The sequence below is a fragment of the Amblyraja radiata genome, chromosome 28 (genome assembly GCF_010909765.2).
Source record: "Amblyraja radiata isolate CabotCenter1 chromosome 28, sAmbRad1.1.pri, whole genome shotgun sequence".
Lineage (NCBI taxonomy): Eukaryota > Metazoa > Chordata > Chondrichthyes > Rajiformes > Rajidae > Amblyraja > Amblyraja radiata.
The window spans coordinates 9,192,589-9,219,481 of record NC_045983.1 but is presented as its reverse complement, the minus strand read 5'-3'; the positions used below and the strand labels follow the sequence as shown (position 1 = coordinate 9,219,481).

Here is a 26,893-nt window from a genome sequence, read left to right as displayed (position 1 = left end):
CTCATTAACATACTCATGAATAGTTGATGTCCATATGCGGATGCAAATCTTTATTTTATTTATTTTTTAATTCAATCCCACATAAGATAATTTTTACTCACCTTCTGTTCCCTCTGTCCAGCTTCCGGGTTCACCGTTCGCAGGAGTTCCCACGGTACCCGCAAGAGTTATCGGATATCGCACTGGCCACTACGTTCAATAATGTTGCAATACTCAACCACAAGTGTACAAGTCACTCTTGGAGAAATTCAAACTTTCTTGAATTTTCTCCCGAGTGACCAAGATCACGATTACTGCCGTAGCGCTACGGTGGTCCACGGTGGTCCACAAATGCCGCACTGTTATCGCACGAGGTTCCCACGATGTTAAACTCCGTTTAACTCTTGCGTCAAGTCGCCCCGTGAAAAGGCCGCTTTAGTCTAGTCTTTGTGTAACACGTACCTGTGTGGTCCTCTCTAACTAAGTTTCAAATTACACAGCAGACACTTAAATCCTGTCTGATTTGAATACTTTTTCCCACGTCACAATTTATCATCTTGGCAACTGAACTCAAGATGAACAAAAAATATTGGCCTTTCTAGGAAGTCCATTTCCCAAAATCTAAAGCGTAAGTTTTACTCTATATTTTAAAACATGAAGTTTCTATCTGAAGTTTACAGCATGTGAGGTGGTTGCAGCCGTAGCTAGTTGAGATGAAGATACCCCACTGAGTTTGGACCTTTATAACTCCACCAGTGACGTTGTTATGCAAGTACACCATCAGAACCTCAGTTGGGATTGAAAATAAATCATTTACTTTTCCGTATGTTAATGTGCATCCTGTAGCTTAAAATGCATTTGTGGTCCAAAGTCTGCACAATAGTAATGTGTTGAAATAAAATGTTGAAATACTCAATATGATGATTTGAGGCACTTGTACATAGAGCATAGAACATTACAGCATAGGAACAGGCCCTTTGGCCCACAATATCTGTGCTAAACATGATGCCAAGATAAACTAGTCTCATCTGCCTGCCCCTGATTCGTATCCCTCCATATCATGTGTCTGTTTTAAAAGCTTCTTAAACATCATTATCATACCTGCCTCCACCACCACTCCTGGCAGTGCATGTTCCAGGCACCCACCACTCTAAAAAATGTTCTAAAAAAAATCCTTGCTCCACACATCTCCTTTAAATTCTGCCCCTCCAAAAAAATGAGAATTATAAGTGTGTTTGAGTATCAATATAATAATGCTTGTAAGAATGGCATCAAACAGTCTGTAAAATCCGCTGGTCCAGTACCACTGAAGTCCAAAGCCTACTGGATTAATGGAGTCTTACTGTCTACAGCAAGTCCCCAGAATAGCAATGAGCAGATAAAGCGATTTTGCAATGTTGCATATTTGCTCAATAATGGCACATGATATCATTTGGTAAAATGAGTTAAAAAAACCTTAGTTTCCTTTATTAGTTTTAAGGCACCCTTGAACAAGTCTCAGTATGTTGTTAAACCGTTTGTTTTTTGCTTTGCTTAGTTCAAATTGCAGTCAGAAATATCAATGGGATATATTGAGCATTTACATTCTATTTCTCTAGTTTTATACAGTTCAACTATTTTCCATACAATGGAGTTTTTTCCACCTTGGGGGTTCTCCAATTATTTAATTTTCTGGTCCTTTTTATGATGTTTAAGGTGCCACGAGAAGAGGCTTGTTCATGACAAAGTAAAGCAATCTGAATGGTAGCAAGGTAGCGAGGCATTGCAGTGACTTGGGAGTGTGTGACAAGTCAGTGATCCTTCTCACAATGGGTGGGTGCGTTGCTGGGGGGGTCCAGAATAAAGATAGAAAATATTTTATATATATATGTGAAAGAGAAAAACCACGTCAACATGGACTTCCCTATACGAAAATTTAGTACATGTTTCTAAGTTTACTAAATAGATTTTGTGTCAAATCTATTAAACCCAGCAACTGTAAATCCTAAAGGGCGGCAGCATTGATAGAGACAGAACTTGTGTGTTGTGCCACCTGGAGGTAGGATCTGAGGTCAGCTTTTACCGCAAACCCACGTTAAAAACCAGTTGCCAATCTGCAAAAGAATGTAGTATACACAGGACAAATCATCCGTTAGCTAGAAATTTAGCGAGATGATAATTGCACAAAATTCAGGAAGACTTTTCTAACGGCAAGGGAATATATATATACATAACGCAAGTGGTAGAGTAAGAGGCCGTCGATGTCAAGAAGGAGATTGACTTGCCTGCAGATGCTACTTCAGTCATTAGAAATGCACCGTGAAAACTTGTCTACATGGGTTATTAAGCTGATGTTCTCCTTGTCCACAAGAATGTTCAATTCGTGTTCTTTGCTAATTGCTTCTGTGTTGTAATGTCAGTGGAATCGGGTGCTTCCAAGTCATGGTATAAAACTGCCAAACAAACCCTCCGTCTTCCCCACCCCGCACTCGCCTGTATCACCAGGTTTTTATCCCATCTCCCACCCCTCTGCCAGCGTTCTCCACCTACTACAATCAGTCTGAAGAAGGGTCCCGACCCAAAATGTCACCTATCCATATTCTCCAAAGATGCTGCCTGACCAGCTGAGTTACTCCAGCGCCTTGTACCTTTTTTTAAAATTTAAAACCAGATTCTACTCCTGTATTGCCATTGCTTTGGTAAACTAGACTTCTATAAGACCACATTAAGATGTATTAAAGAGCTCAAAAAGCCAAGAATGTTGTGAGATAACTTGCCATTTCAAGCACAAGTGAAACTCTAGAAATAATTGCCCCCTTTTCCAAAAAAGGCTGGATTAATGGAGAATACAGAGGAAAGTTTCACGATGTAGATAGGAGCCAACCAAGGCTTTGATGCTTGGATTTTGATTCTCTGATGATTTACCTGTTCATGCACCATCCTAGCGCTGGTGGATCATCAATGGATCATCTGTCTGGTAAAGGTTCACTTTTAAAGTTCATCTCCAGTTTCAGCTCCTCCATGTCCTTACCCCATGGTATCTCTACAACCACCTATGATCCTGCAAGACCTTTCTAACACTCCATTTCTGGGACCCCTGAGAGTTGTTGAGGGAATTTGGTGGTCAGGTGAGTTCAGAGATGCAGCAGGAAACAGGCCCATCGATTCCATGCATCTGTTCACTCTAGTTTTATGTCATCCTAGTTTCACATCTACTTCCTGTAATCTCAGGGGCAATATACAGAGGCCAAATAACCTACAAACCCGAACGTCTTTGGGATGTGGGAGGAACCCGGAGAACCCAGAGGAAACCCATGTGTGTCACAGGGAGAACATGCAAACTCCACACGGACAGTACCTTAGGTCAGGATCAAGCCAGGGTCTCTGGCGCTGTGAGGGAGCAAGTATATGGGGGGGGGGGAGGGTAGAGTTCTCTCCCCACCTCTTCATTCCTATCCCCACCCTTTTTATCCCAGCTACTTCCCCTCTACTCTTTCTGACTAGATGAAGGGTCCCAACCAGACCATCACCTATTCCTCCTTGGCTTTCTTTTTTTTTGCTTCAGATTTCATCATTTGCAGTCTATTGTGTGCCTGGCCCCTGATGGTTTTCATTCATCATCAGTGGTAATCCATTCTGTGTAGCCCCCTCCCTAAACCCGTGCATTCCTTTTTTTAAAGATATTTTTTGCCCACATGAAACGCGTGTGCCACAGTGACACACCAGTGGGGTTGAGTTACTACCTTACAGCACAAGAGACCCATGTTTGGTCCTGACTATGGGTGCTGTCTGTACGGAGTTTGTACGTTCTCCCTGTGACCTCCAGGTGCTCCGGTTTCCTCCCACACTCCGAAGACGTACAGGTTTGTAGGTTAATTGGCTTCTGTATAATTAAAAAAATTGTAAATTGTCTCTCGTGTGTAAGATAGTGCTAGTGTATGGGGTGATCGCTGGGTGGCCGTGGATTCAGTGGGCCGAAGGGCCTGTTTCCACGCTGTATCTCTAAAGTCTAAATGTAATCAGTGTTTGTGTGAAGGAGCCTGAGATGTACAGCATGATGCAAATCGATGTTGTTCTGCGTTCATTGTTATCTTCTTGAATTTCTCAGGTCGGGAATGGTAAAGAGATCTAACACAAGCCCAATGGGTTTCATGAAGCCAACAGGAGGGTCACCAGCCGCAGCTGATGCACCACAAAACCCCAATCGGAGACTCTCCACTGGATCGTCCAGGCCCTATTCCCCTTCACCATTAGGTGGGTAAACGGAATGCGTTCAGTATTGTATTAGAGGTTTTCTATGTCAGATTTCTATTACAAGTTGCAGCAAAAATCATGTAGTAGACAGTATGTCCTACATTTGCCCTGCGTATTTGCAAGGCTAATTCATATTGTAGAGGATGTTATTTACAAGGAACTACAGATATTTGTTTAAAACAACTGTAATCGCGGAGGGGAAGAGAAGGGTTCCTACCTGAAACATCACCTGTCCTTGTTCTCCAGAGATGCTGCCTGACCCGCTGAGTTACTCCAACACTTTAGCTCTCTTTTTATTTTTAAATCATCATATTTGTCCTCAAACATGTTGTGTTTGTCACTCATCCATGCTGATTCTATCAAATCAATTCTTACCTCCTCAACGTTTCTCCTACCTCTGTAAATAGATACCAATAACCTCCCTGCAGTTACTGCTGCCCCTAGAATTATTTAGTTTTCGATTTTAGGCTTGTGGAATCTAGTTTTTCTTCCTTCCCTGATCAAATGATTTAATGCCATTTGTAATTTTCCAATCCTGAGGAGAAATATCTGGAAACTGAGCCTTTTGAACATTATATTTCATTCATCTTCAACTTTATTATTTTTTAATACATTGGAAAAGTAAGTTCAGGTAGAGATTTAATTATCTAAGTCCCTTTATTTTCTCCACTGTCTTTGTGTTCGTCTAAATATTCACAAATCTCTTCGACATAACTAATTTTGTTTCCCTTACAACACAATTACCTTCACTGTGAAAAGTTATTCAAAGCGCTAATTTAACACTTTTTTGGAGGGTTTTACTTTAATGGATTCACAGTTTCCGCACTCTTCATTTGTAAAAATAAGTCGCAGTTCGCTTTAAAAAGTCTTCAAGTTAATTGAAATTTTTAGGTGATGGTGCATTAATGTTAGAATAAATGCATCTTATTAATGGTTGCATCTCCGCAGTTGGCACCATCCCTGAACAGCTAAGCCACTGCTGCTGTGGTCTGCCCCAGGGACACGAATCAAGATCCAGAACACCAACAGGTGAGTATTATAAGAAATAAGAATCAAATTCTTGCATACCAGTTGCTCTGTGAAATGCGAATTAACAGGTATAAAATGTATTGGATTAGACATCCATTCCCAACCCGTTCAGCATGAGAGTACTTGATTTCATTTATGTGATCATAGCATCAAGGTGACGAACCATTTCCATATTCAATAGCATTATTTCAAACAGTTCATGCATTCATTGGGCACTGCTGTTTCTATCTAATGAGAGATTTCTGCACGATAAGTGGACAAGCTCTGCATTAGTTCATTCCATCACAGTACATCCAATATTTTGACTTGTCGAACAAATTCTTGAGTCAAATGTGTCTGATATTTTGGATGTTATTGAGGACAACGATTAAGAACCAATATTTGTGAAGGCGCTGGGACAGTAGGGAAACTGGAATTTTCTGGAAAGTTAAACATTAATGAGCCTTGAAGATGCAAGGAACTGCAGATGTCAGTTTACCCAAAAAAAAACAAAATGCTGGTGTAACTCGGTGTGTCAGGCAGCATCACTGGAAAATATGGATAGGTGACATTTCAGGTTAGGTCAGTCTGAGGAAGGACCCCAACCCAAAGTGTCACCCATCTACATTTTCCAGGGATGCTGCCTGACCCACTGAGTTACTTTGTCCCTTTGTGTCTATTAATGAACTTTGCTACTCTCTTTGCAAAGTATTATAGTGCATAAAATCAACTGACTGTCCAGGCCCAGAGGACATTGGATCTGGTGTCTTTTTCTAGTAGGGCTGTTCACTGAAGCCACGACCATGGAGAGAGTTTCAATATATTTGACTATTCCATGGGTCATTGTTAACACTGGAGAGGTCGTTAGTTGGCAAATTACAGAGATTTGACAAAAAGGGAGGTCACCGATTCCATCTTCTGTTGATATCTGCTGCAGAGATTGGTGATGTGCTGTAGCAAGGACACGAGTGAGGTAACAGCATGAGGGTTGCATGGAGAGATTGGATATTAACCTTGTTGCTCGGTGTGAGTGGGATTTGAAGCTGCAAAATAGGGAGTTGGGCCAATATTGGCACTGTTGCACTGTGACAGGGGGTGGGAAATGGAGGAGGAGAAATATGACATTATTAGTCACGCCAAATATCTCTAAGCGGCAATTTGTGGCTTATGTTCAAATGAATATTTGATTTCTCTTTGAGCAAAAATTGCAGACCATAAAATATTATTGCCTTTCATTTGCAAACAATCAAGGAAAGACACTAAAGTGCCTCCTCTGCCCACCACCTTCTCTCTGGCATTCCCTGGGGGGGTCAAAAATGGCAGACCATGGAAGAGGCACATTCTGAAAATGAATTATTGTTTACAATAAGCTAGGACCACTTATTCTTATGAACATATAATGATGTATGGATTGGTGATTTATAGGGGGAAAAACTTAAACTAGGATGCAAGGAACATGTCAATTAATAATTTAATATAATTAATGTTCTCTTTTTAATTTCCTTGTAATCTGACAATATTACAACATTTTTGGCATTAACTTGGGAGAAGGGAAAAGTGAGCCTTGAAAGGGAAATTTAAACTGGGGACAAGAGGACACGTTCTGTGCAGATGTTCACAGGCTGACTATAAATCTGCACAGTGGTCAGGGTAAAGTCTGATATAATTACATCAGGAAACTCATTGATGTACAAATGGCAACATTGGATTAAGTGGGTAGGACACAACAATACAAAACGTGTAGGAAGGAGCTGCATGCAGATGGTGGTTTAAACCGAAGATAGACACAAAAAGCTGGTAACTCAGCGGGTCAGACAAAGATGTTAACTGACCCGCTGAGTTACTCCAGCTTTTTTTGTGTCGCTACACAACAATACAAAGCCAATTAATGCAGGTAGGAAGATTGTAGGAAAACTTAAGATTATTGTAAGAAACAGATTACCTACCACTTCATGTTTGTGTCTTCAAATCTCCTCCTGTAAATTTAGAGTAATACAGGATGGAAATCAGCCCCTCGGCTCCACTCATCCATGCCAACCAAGGTGCTTTCCTGAGCTTGTTCCATTTGGTTGCATTTAGCGCATGTCCCTCTAAACCTTTTTTATCCTTGAACCTGTCTAAATGTCTTTAAAATGTTGAACCTGTAGCCATCTCCCTCACTTCCTCTGGTAGTTCTTTTCATATATACGTAATGATCACAGCAATGTGCATCTGTGCAGAATGTTAATGAAGCAAGGGCAGCACGGTGGTCCAGCAGTAGATTTGCTTCCTTAAGGGCCTGTCCCACTTAGGCGACCTTATTTGCGAGTTCAGGAGACTGCCTGCGCTCGCCACATGGTCGTCACATGTTCGTAGGTGTTCTCTGGTGAGTCTCCTTCATGGTCGAGAGAAGTTCCCGCAGGGTGGTAACTATTCGCGGCCTCAGTATGGTCGCACAAAATTTATTCAACATGTTGGTCGCCATGGAGAAAATCGATATTTTTAAAGTCGTAGTGCAGTGGTAGTGGGGTTGCCATGTCGTTGTAGGTCGTCGAGGTATCCGTAGGAAATCTCCTTTGCTGACCGGGCATTTTAATTGGCTCATTGCAGGGGGGGGGGGAAACGTAAGCACGAGTTTTCAGAACCAAGAAAAACAGACTGGTAATGTTAAATGCCCGCTAAACTTCACAGCTGTGTACCTCTGGCTTATTAAAAGTTGTCTGGCTTCTTAAAAGTCTCCCCCCCCCCCCCCCCCCCCCCCCCCCCTTCTCTCTCTGTAATTGGGACAAGCCCTTTACAGCACGAGAGACCCAGGTTCGAAACTAATCACGGGTGCTGTCTATACGGAGTTAGTACGTTCTCCCCATTACCTGGGTAGATTTTCTCCGGGTGCTTCGGTTTCCACACAATTTCCCAAAACGTGCAGGGTTGTAGGTTAATTGGCTTCGGTAAAATTATAAATTGTAGTGTCTGTGGGATAGTGTTAGTGTGCGGGTATCACTAGTCGGCGCGGACTTGTGGGCCAAAGGGCCTAATTCCGTGCTGTATCTCTAAACTAAACTAAAATATACACCACCTTCTGCATGGTAAACTGGCCTCTAAAGTCATTTAAATCTTTCCTCGTTTATCTTATGCTTTCTAGTTTTAGACTCCGCTACCCTGGGAGAAAGTCTATGACCATTCACCTTATCTATGCCTTTTGTGATTTTATAAACCTCTCTAAGGCCCACCACTCAGCCTCTTTCACACAAGGGAAAACCTATCCCAGTCTCTTCTCACACCTCAAGCTTAATCACATTCTTCCTATGGTCTGCAACCAGAACAGCACACTATATTCCATGCGCTGTCTCACCAATGTCCTGTGCAGCTAAAACATGGCGTCCCAACTCTTGTACTTATACCTTCTCCAATAAATGCAAGCTTGCCATGCGCCTCCTTCACTGCCTTATCTGACTATGTTGCCCCTTTCAGGCAACCATTGTATCCCGAGGTTTATCTGTTCTACAACATTCCCCAGGGTCCTGTTATTTAGTCCTGCCCTGGTTTAACATACCAAAATGCCACACTAAATTCCATCTGCTATTCCTTTGCCCACATCTCCATCTGATCTGGATCTTTCCCTCCTCTCATAAAAAATATTTATTTGTCCAGGTTTCTGGTCACCTACCCTTTGATCACTGACAGATCTTGCCTGAAAACACTTCTTCAATGTGAATACCAAAGAGATTGTAACCTTGGTTGCCACGTCAAAAATATAAATCGCAAGACTGGAATAAATCCGGTTTTGGGGACACGACCTTATTTTATTAGTTCCCTTGACTTTGTACTGAACTGGATAAGTTTAAATCCCATTTAAAAACAAAACTGCCCACAGTAAACATGAAAATGTATCCTTGATGATGTCATTCAGGGAAGTGGGTGTTTTTTGAGAATGTTGCTGCATTCTGATAAGCTAAAAAAAATGACGTTTCCAAAACAATAATTTCATGAATCGCCTATATGTTTTTTGCTATCTTGCATGAAGTAAGCTAGTTCAAGATGAAATGTGAAAAGCAAAGTGAAATTTGTAAATAAAGCATCATTTACATCAAACATCTTGCAATCTTTCTAGATAAATTTTATTTCAAAGTGCAATTACTGACATTTTAGTATCAGTTGGGGATGAAATGTTCAGAACTTTTTATAAACTGCTTATAATTAACTTTGTATTTTCAACATTAAGTGAAAAGCAGTGTAATTTATAGAACTTCTCAAGTACTATCTGTAAGAGCTGCAAACTTGGAATATTAAGATCTCTCAAAAAGATGTTCAGAGTTTTGATCCATGGATATAATTCTTCAAATATTCCCCGTCCACCCAAACAAAACGTGCACTACCTCACCTTCATCACACAGACACCTAATAAATAACAATAATTAACCACACAATAGCTTTGAATTCCTGTTTGTTATTCTTGTGTGTATTATTAACAACCATCGGCATCAAATATTTTAGAAAATGTTGTATGTGAATGTGGTGGCACAATGGTACACTTGGTAAAACTGCTGCCTCACAGCGCCAGAGGTCTAGGTTCTATCCTGATTTTGGGTGCTGTCTGTGTGAAGTTTGAACAATCTCCCTGTAACCGCGTGGGTTTCCTCCCACATCCCAAAGACATGCGGGCTTGTAAGTTAATTGGGCTCTATAAATTGTCCCTCGTATGTTGGGTGTGGATGCAAACGTGGGATAATATAGAACTAGTGTGAATGGTTGATCGATGGTCAGCATGCTCGGTGGGCCGAAGGACCAGTTTCTATGCTGTATTGCAAAACTAAACTAAATATGGCTGGTTATAATTTGCCAATAATTCTATTAACTTTTTTATTGATAATAAGAAATGAAAAAGATATTTGTAATGAAAAAGCTATTTTGTGATCTACAGTAAGTTAAGTACATTCATGACTCAGTTGATTAGGTTTAAATAATTAACATTGAAATTTCTCACTGTGATGTCACATTTGTGGAGATTTAAGCTGCTATTTGTTTTCCTTCCATTTTATGAGACTAAATAAAGAATATTGTTTCCAGGTTCACCATCTCCTCAATCACACTTACTGGGTGCAAGACTCCAAAGTGCCCCAACTCTTACTGATATCTACCAGAGCAAACAAAAACTCCGTAAGCAGCACTCGGAGCCAGTCTATCCTCCGTCTGCAGGGTATGGCTGTAGCCATTCTCCACAGCCTGGTAGACCAGTCAGCCTCGGCACCTCCCCAACAAAACACATGGGAACATCTCCGCGGAGTTCTGACTGGCTGCATAAAACTCCCTTGCCCACTATCATTGGATCGCCAACAAAGGTGAGTGAACGTTAATGGTTATGCTGTTTGCTTCCATGGAAGCGAGTTCGGATAGGTGTTCCAATGCCTTTCAGATGAATTTCAGTTTAACATATGTGTGCTACCATAGACTACTGCTCCACTCAAGCTACCTAAAACTCAAGCGTCTTCCAATTTGCTTGCCTTGGCTGCACAGCAAGAATTAACTGAGAGTCCACCAATACAGTCGAAAGCCATGCTGGAGGCCAGAGAGTTCTGCATCTGTCACCCACAAGCAAGTTCTAAACGTACAGCTTCTGAGGAGAACAAAACTACTTTTGGCAGGTACCATTTTCTTTATTTGTTGTCTCTGGAAATGATGTTAAGCCATGTTCTGTTGTATTAAAAAAAAAAACATATACCTTCTGGGCAAGAAGAACACTGCTTCTAGAGGCTTGATGGGTTGGATCCAATCTTGTACTAACTATTGGGAGAGAGCGCAAAAGGAATTTTATTGTCCATGTGGTCCAAGCTATAACTGACTTGAGGATGAGACAAGAAACTGAGGATGCTGACTTGAAGGTGCTTCGTCCTGATGAGAGAGCCGCAAGACATTGTGGTATCCATCAGGGAAACACAAAGTGCTGGAGTAACTCAGCGGGTCAGGCAGCATCTGTGGAGCGAATGGACGGGCTCCATTTCAGGTTGGGATCCTCCTTCAGATTGGAGCCGAAACATCGCCTGTCCATTCCCTCCACACCTGCTGCCTGGCCCACTGAGTTAGCTCAGCACTTTGTGTTTATCTCAAGATTCCAGCATCTGCAGTTCCTTATGTCTCCACTTCTTCAAATAAAGTCCTGCCAGCTCTGGTTCAGAGCTGAAGAAATCCTCACAGCTGAGGAGCTGCTGCACAAACCCAGGAACCAGCTGTTGTTATTGTCACCCTGGGACCATTCACTCCGATCAAAGGAAACCAGTGACATTCTCCCTACCATTGCTGAAATAAGTTATCAGTCACATATCTCATGGTGGGGCTATGGTTTATAAATGGCTGGTTTTGGGTTTTTTTTACATTCGTGTCTACATTCAAAAGTGTTTCATTGGCTGTAAATGCCTTAACAACATCCTGAGATTCGGACTGAATCGATGTAAAGGCTTGTTATTGTTATTAAAAAAATGCTCCCCTCAAATAACCCCAATATTCTGGCAAATATATGCTCAAAGTTCTTTAATCAACAGAGGAAAGACCACATTAAACCTGGTTTAAAAATAAATTTGAATCTTTTTGCAGATCTGTAAGTACTGGAAAATTATCTGATCAAGTGACAAAGACCACATTTGGAGGCCATACCTATCAGGGCAGCAACGACAGTCTGAATACCGAGCGTCCAATGGATATAGGTAAAGATAATTGCTCCTCATTTTGCTGTGATAATATCTCTTCAATTCTAGCCTTGTGGCAATGATGTCCATTTGGCTTTTGATACCATGTCTCTGCTCCATAAAAAGATTTTATAAATACCTTCCTGCCCTTTTGTTTAAGGCTGTTCATATTTCTATTTTTAGTCTTACTCGACCAACAGAGCAGTCAGGTGATCTTCTCCGTATTCACTCTGGAGCTGCTGCTTCAAACCTTTGATTTATTTTACAAAGGCTGTCGTTAGAGGATTGTTCATTGCATGGATGTTTTGGTGTGGAGGCTATCCAACACTGATGGTCAGTGTGCTGTCAAGGAGCCTTTTCACCCAGCTGTGGCACAGCTCCCTATTGTGCATTAAATCAGCTGATTTTAAACTGGCTTGTAAATAAGGAGTTTTACAGTTAACGCAGACCTTCATATTGTTATACGTGCATGCAGAAATGGCTCAATGAGAAAGTATCGGAGGGCTGCAGCTTTCCTGCATTATAAGTTCATGTCAACTACTGCAGGAGAGGGGAGCACTGAAACAAGCTTTAAAAAAGCAAAGAAAAAAATATGTGGCACCCGTGAAGAAATGGTTGAGTTTAGTTTATTGTCACATGTACCGAGGTACAGTGAAAAGCTTTTGTTGTGTGCTAACCAGAAAGCAAAAAGACATTACATGATTACAATTGAGCCGTCCACAATGTACAGATACATGATAAAGGGAATAATATTTAGTGCAAGAGAAATGGAATGGATAGCTTAAGTTTTGTTGCATGTACCTGAATGATTTCTAGCATTGCAACTTTACCTTCCACTTCAGATCCTTCCTGTTATCCAGGAGAATGGGCTGTCTAAAGCCATAACTGGAGACAAAAAAGACTGCAAATGCTGCGGCCTTGAGCAAAGACAAACATTGCTGAAGTAACTCAGAAGGTCAGGCAGCATCAATCTGAAGCGGGGTTCCACCCAAAACATTTCCCTCCACAGTTGTTGCCTGGCCAGTTGAGTTCCTCCAGCAGTTTGTTTTATGTTTAGTTGAAAACATAATTCCTTTATTGAGTGCGCAACTGCAGCTTGATAAGAAGGAGCCACAAAATGCTGGAGTATCTCAGGCAGCGTCTCTGGAGAACATAGATAGGTAAAGTTTCGGGTTGAGACCCTTCTTTAAATTCAGAGTCTGAAGAAGGTTTCCGACCCGAATCATCGCCTATCCATGTTCTCCAGAGATGTTGCCTGAATGTTGTTAATCCTGCACTTTGTATCTTTTATAAAGCAGCATCCGCAATTCCTTGTTTCTGTAGCTTAATAGATCTGGTTTTGTGTTCTACCCACTCAGTCAGCCTAATAGCATCAGAAACTCATGGGAATCATTTGAGATGTGTTTGGTGCAACAGAATGCTATAACCCAATTAGTTCATGCATGTTAATTTGGTGCAGTGGAAATAGTGCACAAAGTGTCAGCAGATTCTGTTTTGTATGTCCTCTGATGATACCTTTTGCAGTTTGCACATTTTGCACTATTTCCTCCTGTTTGCATGATTTATTTTTCTTTCTGCCTAGCTCCTGCAGGCGCTTGTGGTCTGACAATGGGTTCCCCTGCCATGGTGATAGGAGTGAGCCCGAGGACTGTGGTGTTCACTGTAGGCTCACCACCAAGTAGTGTCACCCCTCCCCATAGCAGCCACATGGTCACCAGAGCAAGGACAATGTCAGGTAAGTCTTGGCTGCTGTCACAATGTAAATTGTACACAATACTAATCCCCCTACGGTCTTTACAGGCATGAGGAGCTATTGCCTCACAGCCCGAGAGATTGGGGTTCGATTCTGACCTCTGGTCCTGTGTGTGTGTGTGTGTGTGTGTGTGTGTATGGAGTTTGCATGTTCTCCATTTCCTCCAGGTGCTCCAGTTTCCTCCCGCATCACAAAGATGGACGGGTTCGTAGGTCCATTGGCCTTTGTCAATTGTCCCTTGTGTGCAGGGAGTGCATGCTAAAGTGTGATAAGTTGTGATAGGTCAGCGTGGACTTGGTGGGCCGATGGTCCTGTTCCATGCTGTATTGCACTAAACTTCCCTCAACGTGTTATCTGAGAAAGACTTGGGGATCACAGTTGGCCTTTAAATGATTATCCAACAGACATTATTCAAAGTGATCAAACAGCTTTTATTTTGAAATAATATTATGGGCATGAAGAATGTTATCCGAAAATAGTCCTAATTTTCTGATATGTTGGAATGTATGTTGTGCAGATTAAATATGTTTGCCGTTATCTTTAACACTGTCGGATATGGATCACGTGCAGACAGATGAGTGTTAGTTTATCTTGGCATCATGTTCAGCACAGACCTTGTGGGCCAAAGGGCCTGTTCCTGTACTGTAATATTCTGTGTTTGGCTGTTCTAAAGTCAAGTGATTTTAAAATTCTTCTAATTTAGCTTCAGTTTATTATCGTAATTATTCTATGTCCTTCATTAAGATGCTACACCTTGTGGCTTCCATGTGGCTTCTGCTTAGTTTTTCTCCCCTCTTCCTTGCAGTTGGCTCGGGCAGCCCGCTGGGATCTCTGTGCTCTAACAGTGGGCGGATTTACATGGGTTCCCCGCCAGGTGGTTCCATGGGTACCTCACCTCCTGGAGTAGAGGGTCCCTCCAGTCTGAAGTACATGACGTTTGGTACCTCGCCTCCCAGTTTGGAAGGATTTATCACATTTGAAGCTCCAGAGCTCCCAGAAGAGACTTTAATGGAGGTGAGCTCTTTTAACAGTTCGAATTTAAAAAATAAAACTATCACTTCTCTTGCTCCATAAAGTGGGTGGTGACTCTCAGCTTCCAAATTGTTCCGTGCGAAATATGTATCGCAATGTAACAAAGCTAATGTTGTAATCTGTACAGGCTAATGTTAATTAAACAGTACATTTTAAGTTCTTGCATTCTATTTAAGCATAAGCTAACATGGTAATCTTTGCAATGGAAAATACTGATCGTGGATTTAGATTATTATTGTTTTTGAGATTCCTAAATTACTGAACTAATCTTTTAAGTGACCTGATACTGCATTCAAGAATGTATGAAAACACATCGGTCATTTAAATATCAATTCCATCCCCTTCACAACACTGGACAAGTTTCCTTACTTTCCAACCTTCTTGAAAATACTCAGCATATCTGGCCGCATCTGTGGGAAGAGAAAGAGAGTTCACATTTTAGGGTGAAGACCTTTCATTAGTTCGGTCTAAGCATTAGCTCTGTTTCTTTTCGCACAGAAAAGAACTTGGCCTGACTTCTCTGTTTTTATTTTACATTTCCAGCGACTGCAGTTTTTGTTTGATTTTCACTTGCTTACTATAAACTTCATCTCAGTAATTTGATCTTTCAAAGGGTAATTTTTTTGTAGGTTATGTTTAAGAGTCATGTGTACCAAGATACAGCGAAAAACGTTGTTTTTCATTTGCTATCCAAGGAGATCAGATATACCACACATAAATACAATAAAATCGAACACAAATACAATAAATAGAGGAAACGGGAAGATACAGAATGCAGAATATAAATCTCACCATTGTAGAGCATCGATTCCATAGACAAAGTCTCAATGAGGAGAGGTGAATCGGACAGTACCCTAGCTTATGGCAGGACCATTCAGAAGCCTGATAACAGAGGGAAGAAGCTGTTCCTGAGTCTGGTGGTGCGCACTTTCAAGCTTCTGTACCCTCTGTCGGACAGGAGCAGGGAGAAAAAGGAATGACCGTGGTAGAACAAGTCCTTGATTATGTTAACTGCTTTTTGTGAGGCAGCATGAAGTGAAGATGGAGTCAATGGTGGGCATCTGGTGTGTGTGATGGACTGGGCTACATCTCCAACTCTGCAATTTCTTACAGTCTTGGGCTGAGCTGTTCCCAAACACACCATGAGCACAAAACTTCTTTCTGTTTGTGCATCATTGGTGCTTGCTTCTCTGCCATTCATTCCTGGTGTCCTTGGAAAACCTCAATACCCAAAATACCCTCCCTCCAAGCTTTCCCATTGTAGTCGTAGCTCATCTTGTTGGGGTGAATGGTGGAATGCATGTCAAAGGGAAGTTTGGATGGTATCAGCCAAAAACCAACAACCTGAAAATCCCACACGTTTTTAATATTCCAAATGTTTGACCAAATTCTCATATTACTCTAATTTCTAGCCTATGTTCAATTTAGACAGGTACATGGATAGGATAGGTTTAGACGGATATAGGCCAAACACAGGCTGGTGAGGCTGGTGTAGATGGGAAATGTTCGCTGGTGTGGGCAAGTTGGGCTGAAGGGTCAGTTTCCACATTGTATGAATGTGTGACTCTAATATAGAGCTAGTTTTGTTGTGCGTGGCCCCTTGGGCAAGAGTGACCATAATATGGTTGAGTTCTTCATTAGGATGGAGAGTGACATTGTTAAGTCAGAAACAAGGGTCCTGAACTTAAAGAAAGGTAACTTTGAGGGTATGAGACGTGAATTGGCCAAGATAGACTGGCAATTGATTCTTAATGGATTGACGGTGGATATGCAATGGAAGGCATTTAAAGACTGCATGGATGAACTACAACAATTGTTCATCCCAGTTTGGCAAAAAAATAAATCAGGGAAGTTAGTGCATCCGTGGATAACAAGGGAAATCAGGGATAGTATCAAAACAAAAGATGAAGCGTACAAATTAGCCAGAAAAAGCAGCCTACCAGAGGACTGGGAGAAATTCAGAGTCCAGCAGAGGAGGACAAAGGGCTTAATTAGGAACGGGAAAATAGATTATGAAAGACAACTGGCAGGGAACATAAAAACTGACTGCAAAAGCTTTTATAGATATGTGAAGAGAGAAAGATGAGTTAAAACAAATGTAGGTCCCTTGCAGTCAGAAACAGGTGAATTGATCATGGGGAACAAGGACATGGCAGACCAATTGAATTAACTACTTTGGTTCTGTCTTCACTAAGGAAGACATAAATAATCTGCCGGAAATAGCAGGGGACCCGGGGTCAAATGAGATGGAGGAACTGAGTGAAATCCAGGTTAGCCGGGAAGTGGTGTTGGGTAAATTGAATGGATTAAAGGCCGATAAATCCCCAGGGCCAGATAGGCTGCATCCAAGAGTACTTAAGGAAGTAGCCCCAGAAATAGTGGATGCATTAGTGATAACTTTTCAAAACTCTTTAGATTCTGGAGTAGTTCCTGAGGATTGGAGGGTAGCTAATGTAACCCCACTTTTTAAAAAGGGAGGGAGAGAGAAAACGGGGAATTACAGACCAGTTAGTCTAATGTCGGTAGTGGGGAAACTGCTAGAATCAGTTATTAAAGATGGGATAGCAGCACATTTGGAAAGTGGTGAAATCATTGGACAAAGTCAGCATGGATTTATGAAAGGTAAATCATGTCTGACGAATCTTATAGAATTTTTCGAGGATGTAACTAGTAGAGTGGATAAGGGAGAACCAGTGGATGTGTTATATCTGGACTTTCAGAAGGCTTTCGACAAGGTCCCACAAAAGAGATTAGTATACAAACTTAAAGCACACGGTATTGGGGGTTCAGTATTGATGTGGATAGAGAACTGGCTGGCAGACAGGAAGCAAAGAGTAGGAGTAAACGGGTCCTTTTCACAATGGCAGGCAGTGACTAGTGGGGTACCGCAAGGCTCAGTGCTGGGACCCCAGCTATTTACGATATATATTAATGATTTGGACGAGGGAATTGAATGCAACATCTCCAAGTTTGCGGATGACACGAAGCTGGGGGGCAGTGTTAGCTGTGAGGAGGCTGCAAGGTGACTTGGATAGGCTGGGTGAGTGGGCAAATGCATGGCAGATGCAGTATAATGTGGATAAATGTGAGGTTATCCACTTGGTGGCAAAAACAGGAAAGTAGATTATTATCTGAATGGTGGCCGATTAGGAAAGGGGGAGATGCAACGAGACCTGGGTGTCATGGTACACCAGTCATTAAAAGTAGGCATGCAGGTGCAGCAGGCAGTGAAGAAGGCGAATGGTATGTTAGCATTCATAGCAAAAGGATTTGAGTATAGGAGCAGGGAGGTTCTACTGCAGTTGTACAGGGTCTTGGTGAGACCACACCTGGAGTATTGCGTCCAGTTTTGGTCTTCTAATCTGAGGAAAGACATTCTTGCCATAGAGGGAGTACAGAGAAGGTTCACCAGACTGATTCCTGGGATGGCAGGACTTTCATACGAAGAAAGACTGGATACTCGGTTTGTACTCGCTAGAATTTAGAAGATTGAAGGGGGATCTTATAGAAACTTACAAAATTCTTAAGGGGTTGGACAGGCTAGATGCAGGAAGATTGTTTCCGATGTTGGGGAAGTCCAGAACAAAGGGTCACAGTTTAAGGATAAGGGGGAAATCTTTTAGGACCGAGATGAGGAAAATATTTTTCACACAGAGAGTGGTGAATCTCTGGAATTCTCTGCCACAGAAGGTAGTTGAGGCCAGTTCGTTGGCTATATTTAAGAGGGAGTTAGATGTGGCCCTTGTGGCTAAAGGGATCAGGGGGTATGGAGAGAAGGCAGGTACAGGATACTGAGTTGGATGATCAGCCATGATCATATTGAATGGCGTTGCAGGCTCGAAGGGCCGAATGGCCTACTCCTGCACCTATTTTCTATGTTTCTATATTTATAACACAATGAAGTGATATTGCCCAAGAGTCCTTGTGGAAAATACAATTTGACAGCATTAACTAAAATCAGTGTGTCATTTAAAGTGCCTGTTGCTACTGACATATCCAAACAGAGTGAAAAGCTGTTATGACTGGCTGTGCCGAACACCTCAACGCAATTAATACAGAGCTTTCACTCTGCTCTAGCGGCAGAGTTTGTGAAGTTACTTAAAATGGTGCTGCCATCAAAGGATCAACAAAAATAAACTGCTTTGCACCTAGGCTTCACTGTCACTGTTGCCGTGTTTAGCCCACTGCACAATGTGTGGAAGAACGCATACCTCCCCTCCCACCCATCTACACTTCACGCCGTCTGTGGAAGGCAGCAAACTTTATCAAAGACCTTTCCCACCCCGGTCATTCCTCCTCCCTATTCCCGTTGGGCAGAAGATACGGAAGCTTGAAAGTGCACAACACCAGACTCAAACAGCTTCTTCCCCTCTGTTACCAGATGACTGAATGGTCGTTCCACGGTAAGATCCTCCCTCACCATAATCGGGTACGGTCCCAATTCCCCAACCAACCTCATGGTGAGCATTGGACTTTGCGTCTGGAACTGTTTGTTACGCTACAATGCTGAGAAACTATATTCTGCACTCTGATATCTTTCACTTTGCTCCACCTATTGTACTGGTGTGTGGCTTGCTTGTATTCATGCATATTATCTGATTTGATTGGATAGCATCCAAACAAAATCTTTTCACTGTACCCTGATATAATGCTAAACCTAAACCTAGTGGCAAAGGCAGTGATGCAAAATGGAACCAAGCAGTGAGGAATATTTAAGTATGCTATCACATTTGGATTGCTGTTGTAACGTACTGTAGGTTTCCTGAAATTTTCGACAGATGTTTGTCTTATGAATTTTGTAGCCAATGCAAAATCTTCCACAAATTCCAGTGTGTTGTGATTTGTAGTTGTTGTATAAACAAGGTAGACACAAAATGCTGGAGTAATTCTCCAACTGGAGGTAGCTTCTCTGGAGAGAAGGAATGGGTAACGTTTCGGGTCGAGACCCTTATTTGGATCCGGATTCTCTGGCGTCTTAGGGGCGCCCGAACATTTGTGAAAGACATTTCTCTGCAACATAACAGGAAATAACCAGAGATTAAGCATATTTATATTTGTGGACTCTGAAACAGTGTGCAATGGTGGAGACGGGAAGGAAGGGGACGTTATGTGGAGAACCTGAAGGAGAGCTTATCTTGTTATAGAGATACAGCATGGAAACTGAGTCCATGCCAACCATCGATCACACGTTCACACCCGTTCTATGTTATCCCCTTTTCATTCACACTAGGAGTAATTTAGAGTCCAAATAACCTACAAACCTGTACGTCTTTGGGATTTGGGAAGAAACTGGAGCACCCAGAGGAAACCCAGGTGGTCATAGGAAGAACGTGCAAACTCCACATAGATAGTCCCCAAGGGCGGGATCGAACCCGGCTCTCTGGCGCATTGAGGCAGCAACTGCACCACTGTGCCGATATTTTGTTCTGATCTATTTAATCCCTTTAACTGATGCAAGTGCGGTTACAACTGGACGTAAAGCTTGTCTAGTAAATGATGATGGTTTCAATAATGATGGAAATCGAACAATTAAATGCTTGAGAGACTTGGATGAACAGAAACAACAGCTCTGTTCCCAGGTCTCCTGGTGAGCTTGCTGTTGAGCATGTTCCAATCTTGGCGGGCGGTGGCACTACGCGTACCATTTGGAACATCAGCTGATGCTGCTGCATCCCTAGAGTGTAAAGAACAGCTGAAGCGTAAACAGACTATCTTTGGCTATTTAAAAGGCTCCGATCTTCCTGAAAATAGTCACCATGCCCTTCATCACTTCTTGATGGCCTTTGGCCACAACTCGTGGTCAGTGGAAACACACCAAAATAAAATCATCCTTTTGAGTTTTGTTACAAACCTGAGTTACTGAGAAATTTCATTTTTGTTCCGATCTTGGCAACGTTTTACCATTTTCAAGTGCACACCACTTGCACATGTTAGTTTTATGTCTCTGAGCCAGCTGCCTTGTACGAAACATGTTGTGCCTTTTATTTCCCAATCATACCACCCCTATTCTGCTGCCAAGGTCTCTGCTTTTTGTGCACCACACTTTATTGCAACCCTCCAGCTCGCCATTTTAAAACTTTACTCTTTGCAGCTCGAGAACAGTTCCCATCTTTGGTCCCTTCAGTCCATGTTGTTAACTTCACTGATAGCTCTTTAAAAAAAAATCTGTTTAATCTACCCTATGGATCAGAAACCAAACCCTTTATAAGTCAAAGCTGAATATATGACCATCTGCTGAGAGGCAGTATTTTGAGAGTTTCTTATTTTTAACTCCAGGGAAACCTCATCTCATCCCAAGGCTTCATCTTGAAGATACGACTGAAGTTATGCATCAGAAAAAAAGAATATCTAGTTTCTCACAATCATTATGGTGTACCTTCAATTATTTTTTTTTTTTAACAAATCACCAAGGCATTAGCGTGTGAGTTGTTTGATTTCCTAAGAATAATGTTCAACCTATGATTATCATCAATATAATTTACATTCAGAGCCTACGGCTTTTATAATGATTTGTGAAACTGAAGGACGCAGTACTGTTGAAATTATACTGTTTTGTCTGACAAAAAGGGACATTAAGTGCTGGAGTAACTCAGTGGGTCAGGCAGCATCTCTGGAAAACATGGATAGGTGATCCTTCGGTTCAAGACCCTTCTTCAGACTGAAAAATATCCATCTTCTCCAGTGATGCCTGACCTGATGAGTTACTCCAGCACTTTGTGTCCCTTTGCATATTAACCAGCATCTGCAGTTCTTTGTTTTTACATTATTTGCAGTCTGGGATTGTTTTAAATACAGTCAGATATAAAAGTAACTTTTTCTTCCGTCTGTTGATTGCAGAGAGAGCATACGGATACCTTGCGCCACCTGAATACGATGCTGACATTTGCAGAATGCATTATGGACATTGCAGCATTGAAAGGAGGCAGCTTGGAGCTGGGGACCTCAGCTGCCTCTCTGTACCAAGTCCAGGAGAGCATAGTGGTTGACCAGATCAGCCGGCTCAGCAAGGAGTGGGGGTCAGTATTTGTGTTGTTGATCACATTGTCTTGGGAAAATCTCAAATCTGGAACTGCGGTTTAAAATTTTGCTGGACTGAAATTTAGATTATTTAGCATTTGGGTTAATTGATGCGAGTTCATATTATGCATTCAATGTTCAAATTTCTTTAGTCAGAGGGTAGTGAATCTGTGGGACTCTTTGCCACAGAAGGCTGTGGAGGGCAAGTCAATGGATATTTTTACGGCAGAGATAGTTTGTATGGGTGACAGGTTAAGGGGAAAAGACTGGAGAATGGGGTTAGGAGGGAGAGATAGATCAGCCATGATTGAATGGTGGAGTAGACTTGATGGGCCGAATGCCCTAATTCTGCTCCGATCACTTATGACCTTGTGAACGTGTAGGAGTCAACAACATTTTTCCCTTGAGTAAAACGATGGAAATATTAATGTTTCTGTCTTCTAAAAGTATTTAAAAAACACCCTTGGACTTTTGTTTTTCTGACACCATTACCTATCTAAATGAGCAAACAGCCAAAACATTTTTTGGGACCTGCCACTCTGACTGATTGAAAATGATAGCACAAGTGGCACTAATTGACACATAGTCCTGGATTTCCAAAAACCTTTCCCCTCTCTCTTTCCTGTGTCCACCCCCCCCTCCCCAGTGTGCACCCATTTCTCTCACTATCCTGCCCTTCCCCACCCCATCTGTTTCCCTCCCAATATCTTTACATTTCTCTCCTCTTCTGTCCTTATCTGACACCCCTTTGTCTCCTTTTCAATCTCGCCTTTGTCCACCCATCTGCCAATCTGCCACCTCACCTGTATCCACCTATCTGAAGAAGGGTCACGACCCAAAATGTCTCCCATCGTTTTTCCCCAGAGATGCTGCCTGCCCTGCTGAGACACTTCAGCACTTTATATCTTTTTTTTGGAATAAACCAGCATCTGCAGTTTCTTGTTTCCACTTTCTCCGGGCGTTGTGCCGCCCACAACGCTTTTCCATCGTTCTCCCCGCTACTACAATCAGTTTGCCCCTAATGTGTCGGGTGTACCTACGAACCGATTCCTATCCTTTCCCTCCATAGATACTGCCTGACCCGCTGAGTTACTCCAGCACTTTGTGTTTTGCTCATGATTCCAGCATCTGCAGTTCCTTGTGTCTCCTGATTTTCCCTTCAAGCCGATGCTCCTTCGGCTCCACAGATGCCGCCTGACCAACTGCCTCCTGCAGCAGTTTGTTTTCAGCCCCTGGTTTTTCTTTCACACTGGTAAATCTTATTGTTCATCTGAGATTATTAAACAAACCAGTTGCCAGCAGTCTGCTGCCATAAAGACCAAAGTATATACCTGCTCCGGATTTCAAGGGTGGTAGAGCTGCTGCCTCAGTGCCAAAGACCAGGGTTCGATCCTGACCTCGGGTGCTGCCTGTGTGGAATTTGCACATTCTTCCTGTGACCATGTGGGTTTGCTCTGATTTGCTCCCACATTAGAAAAACCTGCGGGTTTGTAAGTTAATTAATTGGCCTCTGTAAATTGTACTGAGAGTGTAGGGAGTGGATGCGAAAGTGGGATAACACAGAAATGAGTGTGGACATGTGATCGATTGTCAGCAAGGACTCGGTGGGTCGCAGGGTCTGTTTTCATGCTGCATCTTCCAATCAATCGATCAATATTGCTGTTGGGGTTCTTGAAGATATTTGTTGGTTGACTCAATTTTATACAAACGTTAACGCTGCATTCATCCTGCAGACAAGTGGAGCAGCTTGTGTTGTACATGAAAGGAGCACAACTGTTGGCATCGTCTTTGCACCTTGCCAAAGACCGGGTTAAATCTGGCAAGCTGAACCCATCTACAGCAGTCAAACAAGGTACTGACAGCTTTGTTTATGGAAGTCCAATACGTTGGTTCATTGGCATGTTCTCAACCTGGGGCCAGGAGGGAAAGGGGGCTATTTCAATAGGGTGGGGTAAATCTGTGCATTTAAATGAGTTTGCAAGGCCAAATGAGAATTGTTAAATGAGAAAAGGTTTCTAATTCCTCTTCAAACTTTGTGACATGCAATTTGATATCCTTCAGTTCGCAGTCATTTAGTCAGGCTTAAATAATGTGCTATGTACAAACTCTCTGAGGCCTTCAGAATATGAAACATAATGCAAGCTCCACCTTTAGTCCCCTGTATTTCACCTGACCTTGCTGTGCTTGCAGATACAATTGAGGCAGAAAGATTATCAATTCCCATTGCACTGCTTTCTGCAAAAGAGGCAGCGAGCAAAACATTGCCACAATGCCAATTCGTGGGTGCATTGCCAATTAAATGCTTGCAGCTAGACATTAACGTCAAAGCTGTTTATTAAATCATTGTGTGCATTGGAAGATCATCGCATGCATTAATCATGGCAGCGGCTTAAAATTCAGAAATAATGTCCTTGTTGGCTGAAGTTATGAAATGCCTTTTGTAAAATGTGTCACTAATCATGCTACATGTTCTCTTGGACAGTTGTTAAAAATCTGAATGAGCGTTACAAGTGTTGCATCTCATTTTGCAAGAAACTCACGGAGAAGCTGAATCATTTCTTCTCCGATAAGCAGAGGTTTGTGGATGAAATCAACAGTGTTACTGCGGAGAAACTGATCTATAGCTACGCTGTGGAAATGGTAAATCCATGCTTCTATTTTCTTCTTTCAAATTTATTTATGTGGGTGATATTTGCCTTGAGTTTCACAGTGGACAGTACAAATATTAATGTGGGAGGTTGGTCAGATTTTTAGGTGTTAGATGAATAGTTGGTCTTTTGAAGTCGGAAGAAAGGTGCCACACTGAAACATCATCTATCCATGTTCTCCTGAGATGCTGCCTGGCCCGCTGAGTTACTCCAGCACTGTGTGTGTCTTCTCTGGTCTTTTGAAGAGTGGGAGGCACTGGTAAAACATTCCCTGACTGGAAGCCATCAGCTCTCCAATGTGATAACACCTTGAGTGTAGGAGAGAAGGGGCAAGCATGCAGGGGGTGATAGAGTCGTGGAGAAATGCAGCCCTTCAGCTCACTAAGTCCGTGCTGACCACAGAGAAATGTGATGCACTCTGTATCACTTCTGCACGCTAGCATCTCTTATACCCGAGTCTCATAGGGCCCAGGTTCAAAGTGATCCAGGAAAAGAATAAATACATTTTGAATTCATCCAAAAAGGTGTTGGGTTACCCATGGACCTTTTCCATTTATTGTGTGTGTGTGTGTGTGTGTACATGTACAATTTAGCTGCAACCTTTAATTCTAAATGGCATGACACCGCATAAAATGTGGTGATGCAGCCAGCCTATTTTGTCGCACTCTCTCGCTGTCTGAATGACAGCTTGCATCTGTACAGCTCCTTTAAGGAAGGTACCTCTCAGATTATATTGTTGCAGCGCTGAATCAGTATGTTGCATTAAACATCTTGAATTGTCAGCTACTGTCTTTGTTGCAAATCCAGGTGCAGTCAGCAGCATTGGATGAAATGTTTCAGCAAACGGAAGACATCACGTACCGGTACCACAAAGCAGCCTTGCTGCTGGAAGGCTTGACGAAGACACTACAAGATCCTGCTGACATTGATAACATTCTCAAATGTAAGGACAGACATAAAGATGGGTCAACCAAAGTTCTTTACCTGTGTGGTTGATCAGTGCAGATTCTTGACCGTTGAAAGACTAGGTCTTTCTCTCTCTGCCATGCAGTATACTTCCACCACTGTTCATTTCATTCCTCTGAAACAAAACTAGGAGGTTTAATGAAGACTTCTGCAGGATTAGTCCATGTGCATCCCGACCTCAACAGCAGGATTTGATCCCCGAGATGGTTTAACTCAGACAGCATCACAGGCACTTTGATGAGTCTCGGCACTTTTAGCAGTGCGTTCATGTTATAGGAGTAGAATTAGGCCATTTGGCCCATAGACCATCTACTCCGCCATTCAATCATGGCTGATCTACCTTTCCCTCTCAACCCCATTCTCCTGCCTTCTCCCCTTCATCCCTGACACCCGCACTAATCAAGAATCTGTTGAATCTCCTCCTGAAATATATCCGAATTCCTCTTCCACTTACATCCCTCTTCCCGGCTTTGCATTTCACTCCTCCTCTTCTCTCCTAATCTTGACACCTTTTTGTCATCTCTAGCCTTTGTCACTATCTCCACCCATCTGCTAATCAGCCCCCTCCTGCCTCCCCACCTGTATCCACCTATCACTCGCCCACTTCATCCTTCCCCCACCTTTCTTGCAGCTTTCTCCTCCCTCCTCCAGTCAGTCTGAAGAAGGGTCCCGACCCAAAACGTTATCTGTCTATTCCCTCCACAGATGTATTAGTCAGTTTCTCCGCAAACCAACTTAGCGATGCAGCTCACTCAAGAGTTGATGTATTGATCTGCAAATGCGAATGGAAGCACTTCTTGCCCTTCCTCTGCATCCTCCCTCTAATCAACTGCATTCACTCATGCACCCTCCTTTGCCCTGCCAGGTTCTCCAACATTGGTAACAAAACAGCTAGCTGTCACGGCTCTTTGCAATATGTTCTTTACTCCAGCCCCACCTCGTCTTTTCCCACACTTGGTACCTTGAGATGATACTTAAGGTACGGTGGCACAGCGGTAGAGTTGCTGCCTTACAGCACCAGAGACCCGGGTTTGACCCTGACTACAGGTGCTGTATGTACGGAGTTTTGTACGTTCTCCACATGACCTGCGTGTGTTTTCTCCGAAATCTTTGGTTTCTTCCCACACTCCAAAGACGTACAGATTTGTAGGTTAATTGGTTTGATATAATTGTAAATTGTCCCTAGTGTGCGTAGGATAGTGTTTGTGTGCAGGGATAGTTGGTCGGCACGGAATTGGTGGGCCGAAGGGCCTGTTTCCGCACTGTACCTCTAAAACTAAAAGTGCATTTCTGTTTGATCATGCTTTCTCCAGTTGTACTGTTGTACATGGGAGAAGAAGACACAACAACCTGGAGTTTGAAGACTCAGACTTTCAATCAACCATTACTTTACGTAGCAAGGGCAATCTCTTTATCCTGTTACTTACAGAAGAGTGTATCTGTTGAAGAACTTCAACTGAAATTGACTTCAAAAGCTGTAAACTCAGTTCAGTGCAGTGTATCTTTAATTCCCTGCTAGAGCAGTTGGAATGATTCAATGGGGTAAATTAAGTGCAATGGGGAATATTCCTGCCTATGTAAGCCCATGATCTTGTTTT

The 26,893-nt window shown here is 42.4% G+C and overlaps 1 protein-coding gene across 5 annotated transcripts in view; it reads left to right on the top strand.

The window, feature by feature from the left end:
• The window catches only part of ulk2 (unc-51 like autophagy activating kinase 2), a 96,706-nt gene that overhangs the window by 67,092 nt on the left and 2,721 nt on the right, over window positions 1–26,893 (top strand). For 4 of the 5 annotated variants that reach the window (XM_033045732.1, XM_033045735.1, XM_033045731.1 and 1 more), the window contains 11 exons: window positions 4,067–4,212; window positions 5,161–5,241; window positions 10,267–10,538; window positions 10,648–10,841; window positions 11,788–11,897; window positions 13,462–13,614; window positions 14,438–14,646; window positions 21,502–21,680; window positions 23,415–23,533; window positions 24,164–24,321; window positions 25,137–25,272. In XM_033045732.1, the coding sequence (XP_032901623.1) occupies window positions 4,067–4,212; window positions 5,161–5,241; window positions 10,267–10,538; window positions 10,648–10,841; window positions 11,788–11,897; window positions 13,462–13,614; window positions 14,438–14,646; window positions 21,502–21,680; window positions 23,415–23,533; window positions 24,164–24,321; window positions 25,137–25,272 (1,757 nt within the window). The remainder of the gene's footprint in view (window positions 1–4,066; window positions 4,213–5,160; window positions 5,242–10,266; window positions 10,539–10,647; window positions 10,842–11,787; window positions 11,898–13,461; window positions 13,615–14,437; window positions 14,647–21,501; window positions 21,681–23,414; window positions 23,534–24,163; window positions 24,322–25,136; window positions 25,273–26,893) is intronic. The other variant, XM_033045733.1, reaches the window with a different exon arrangement.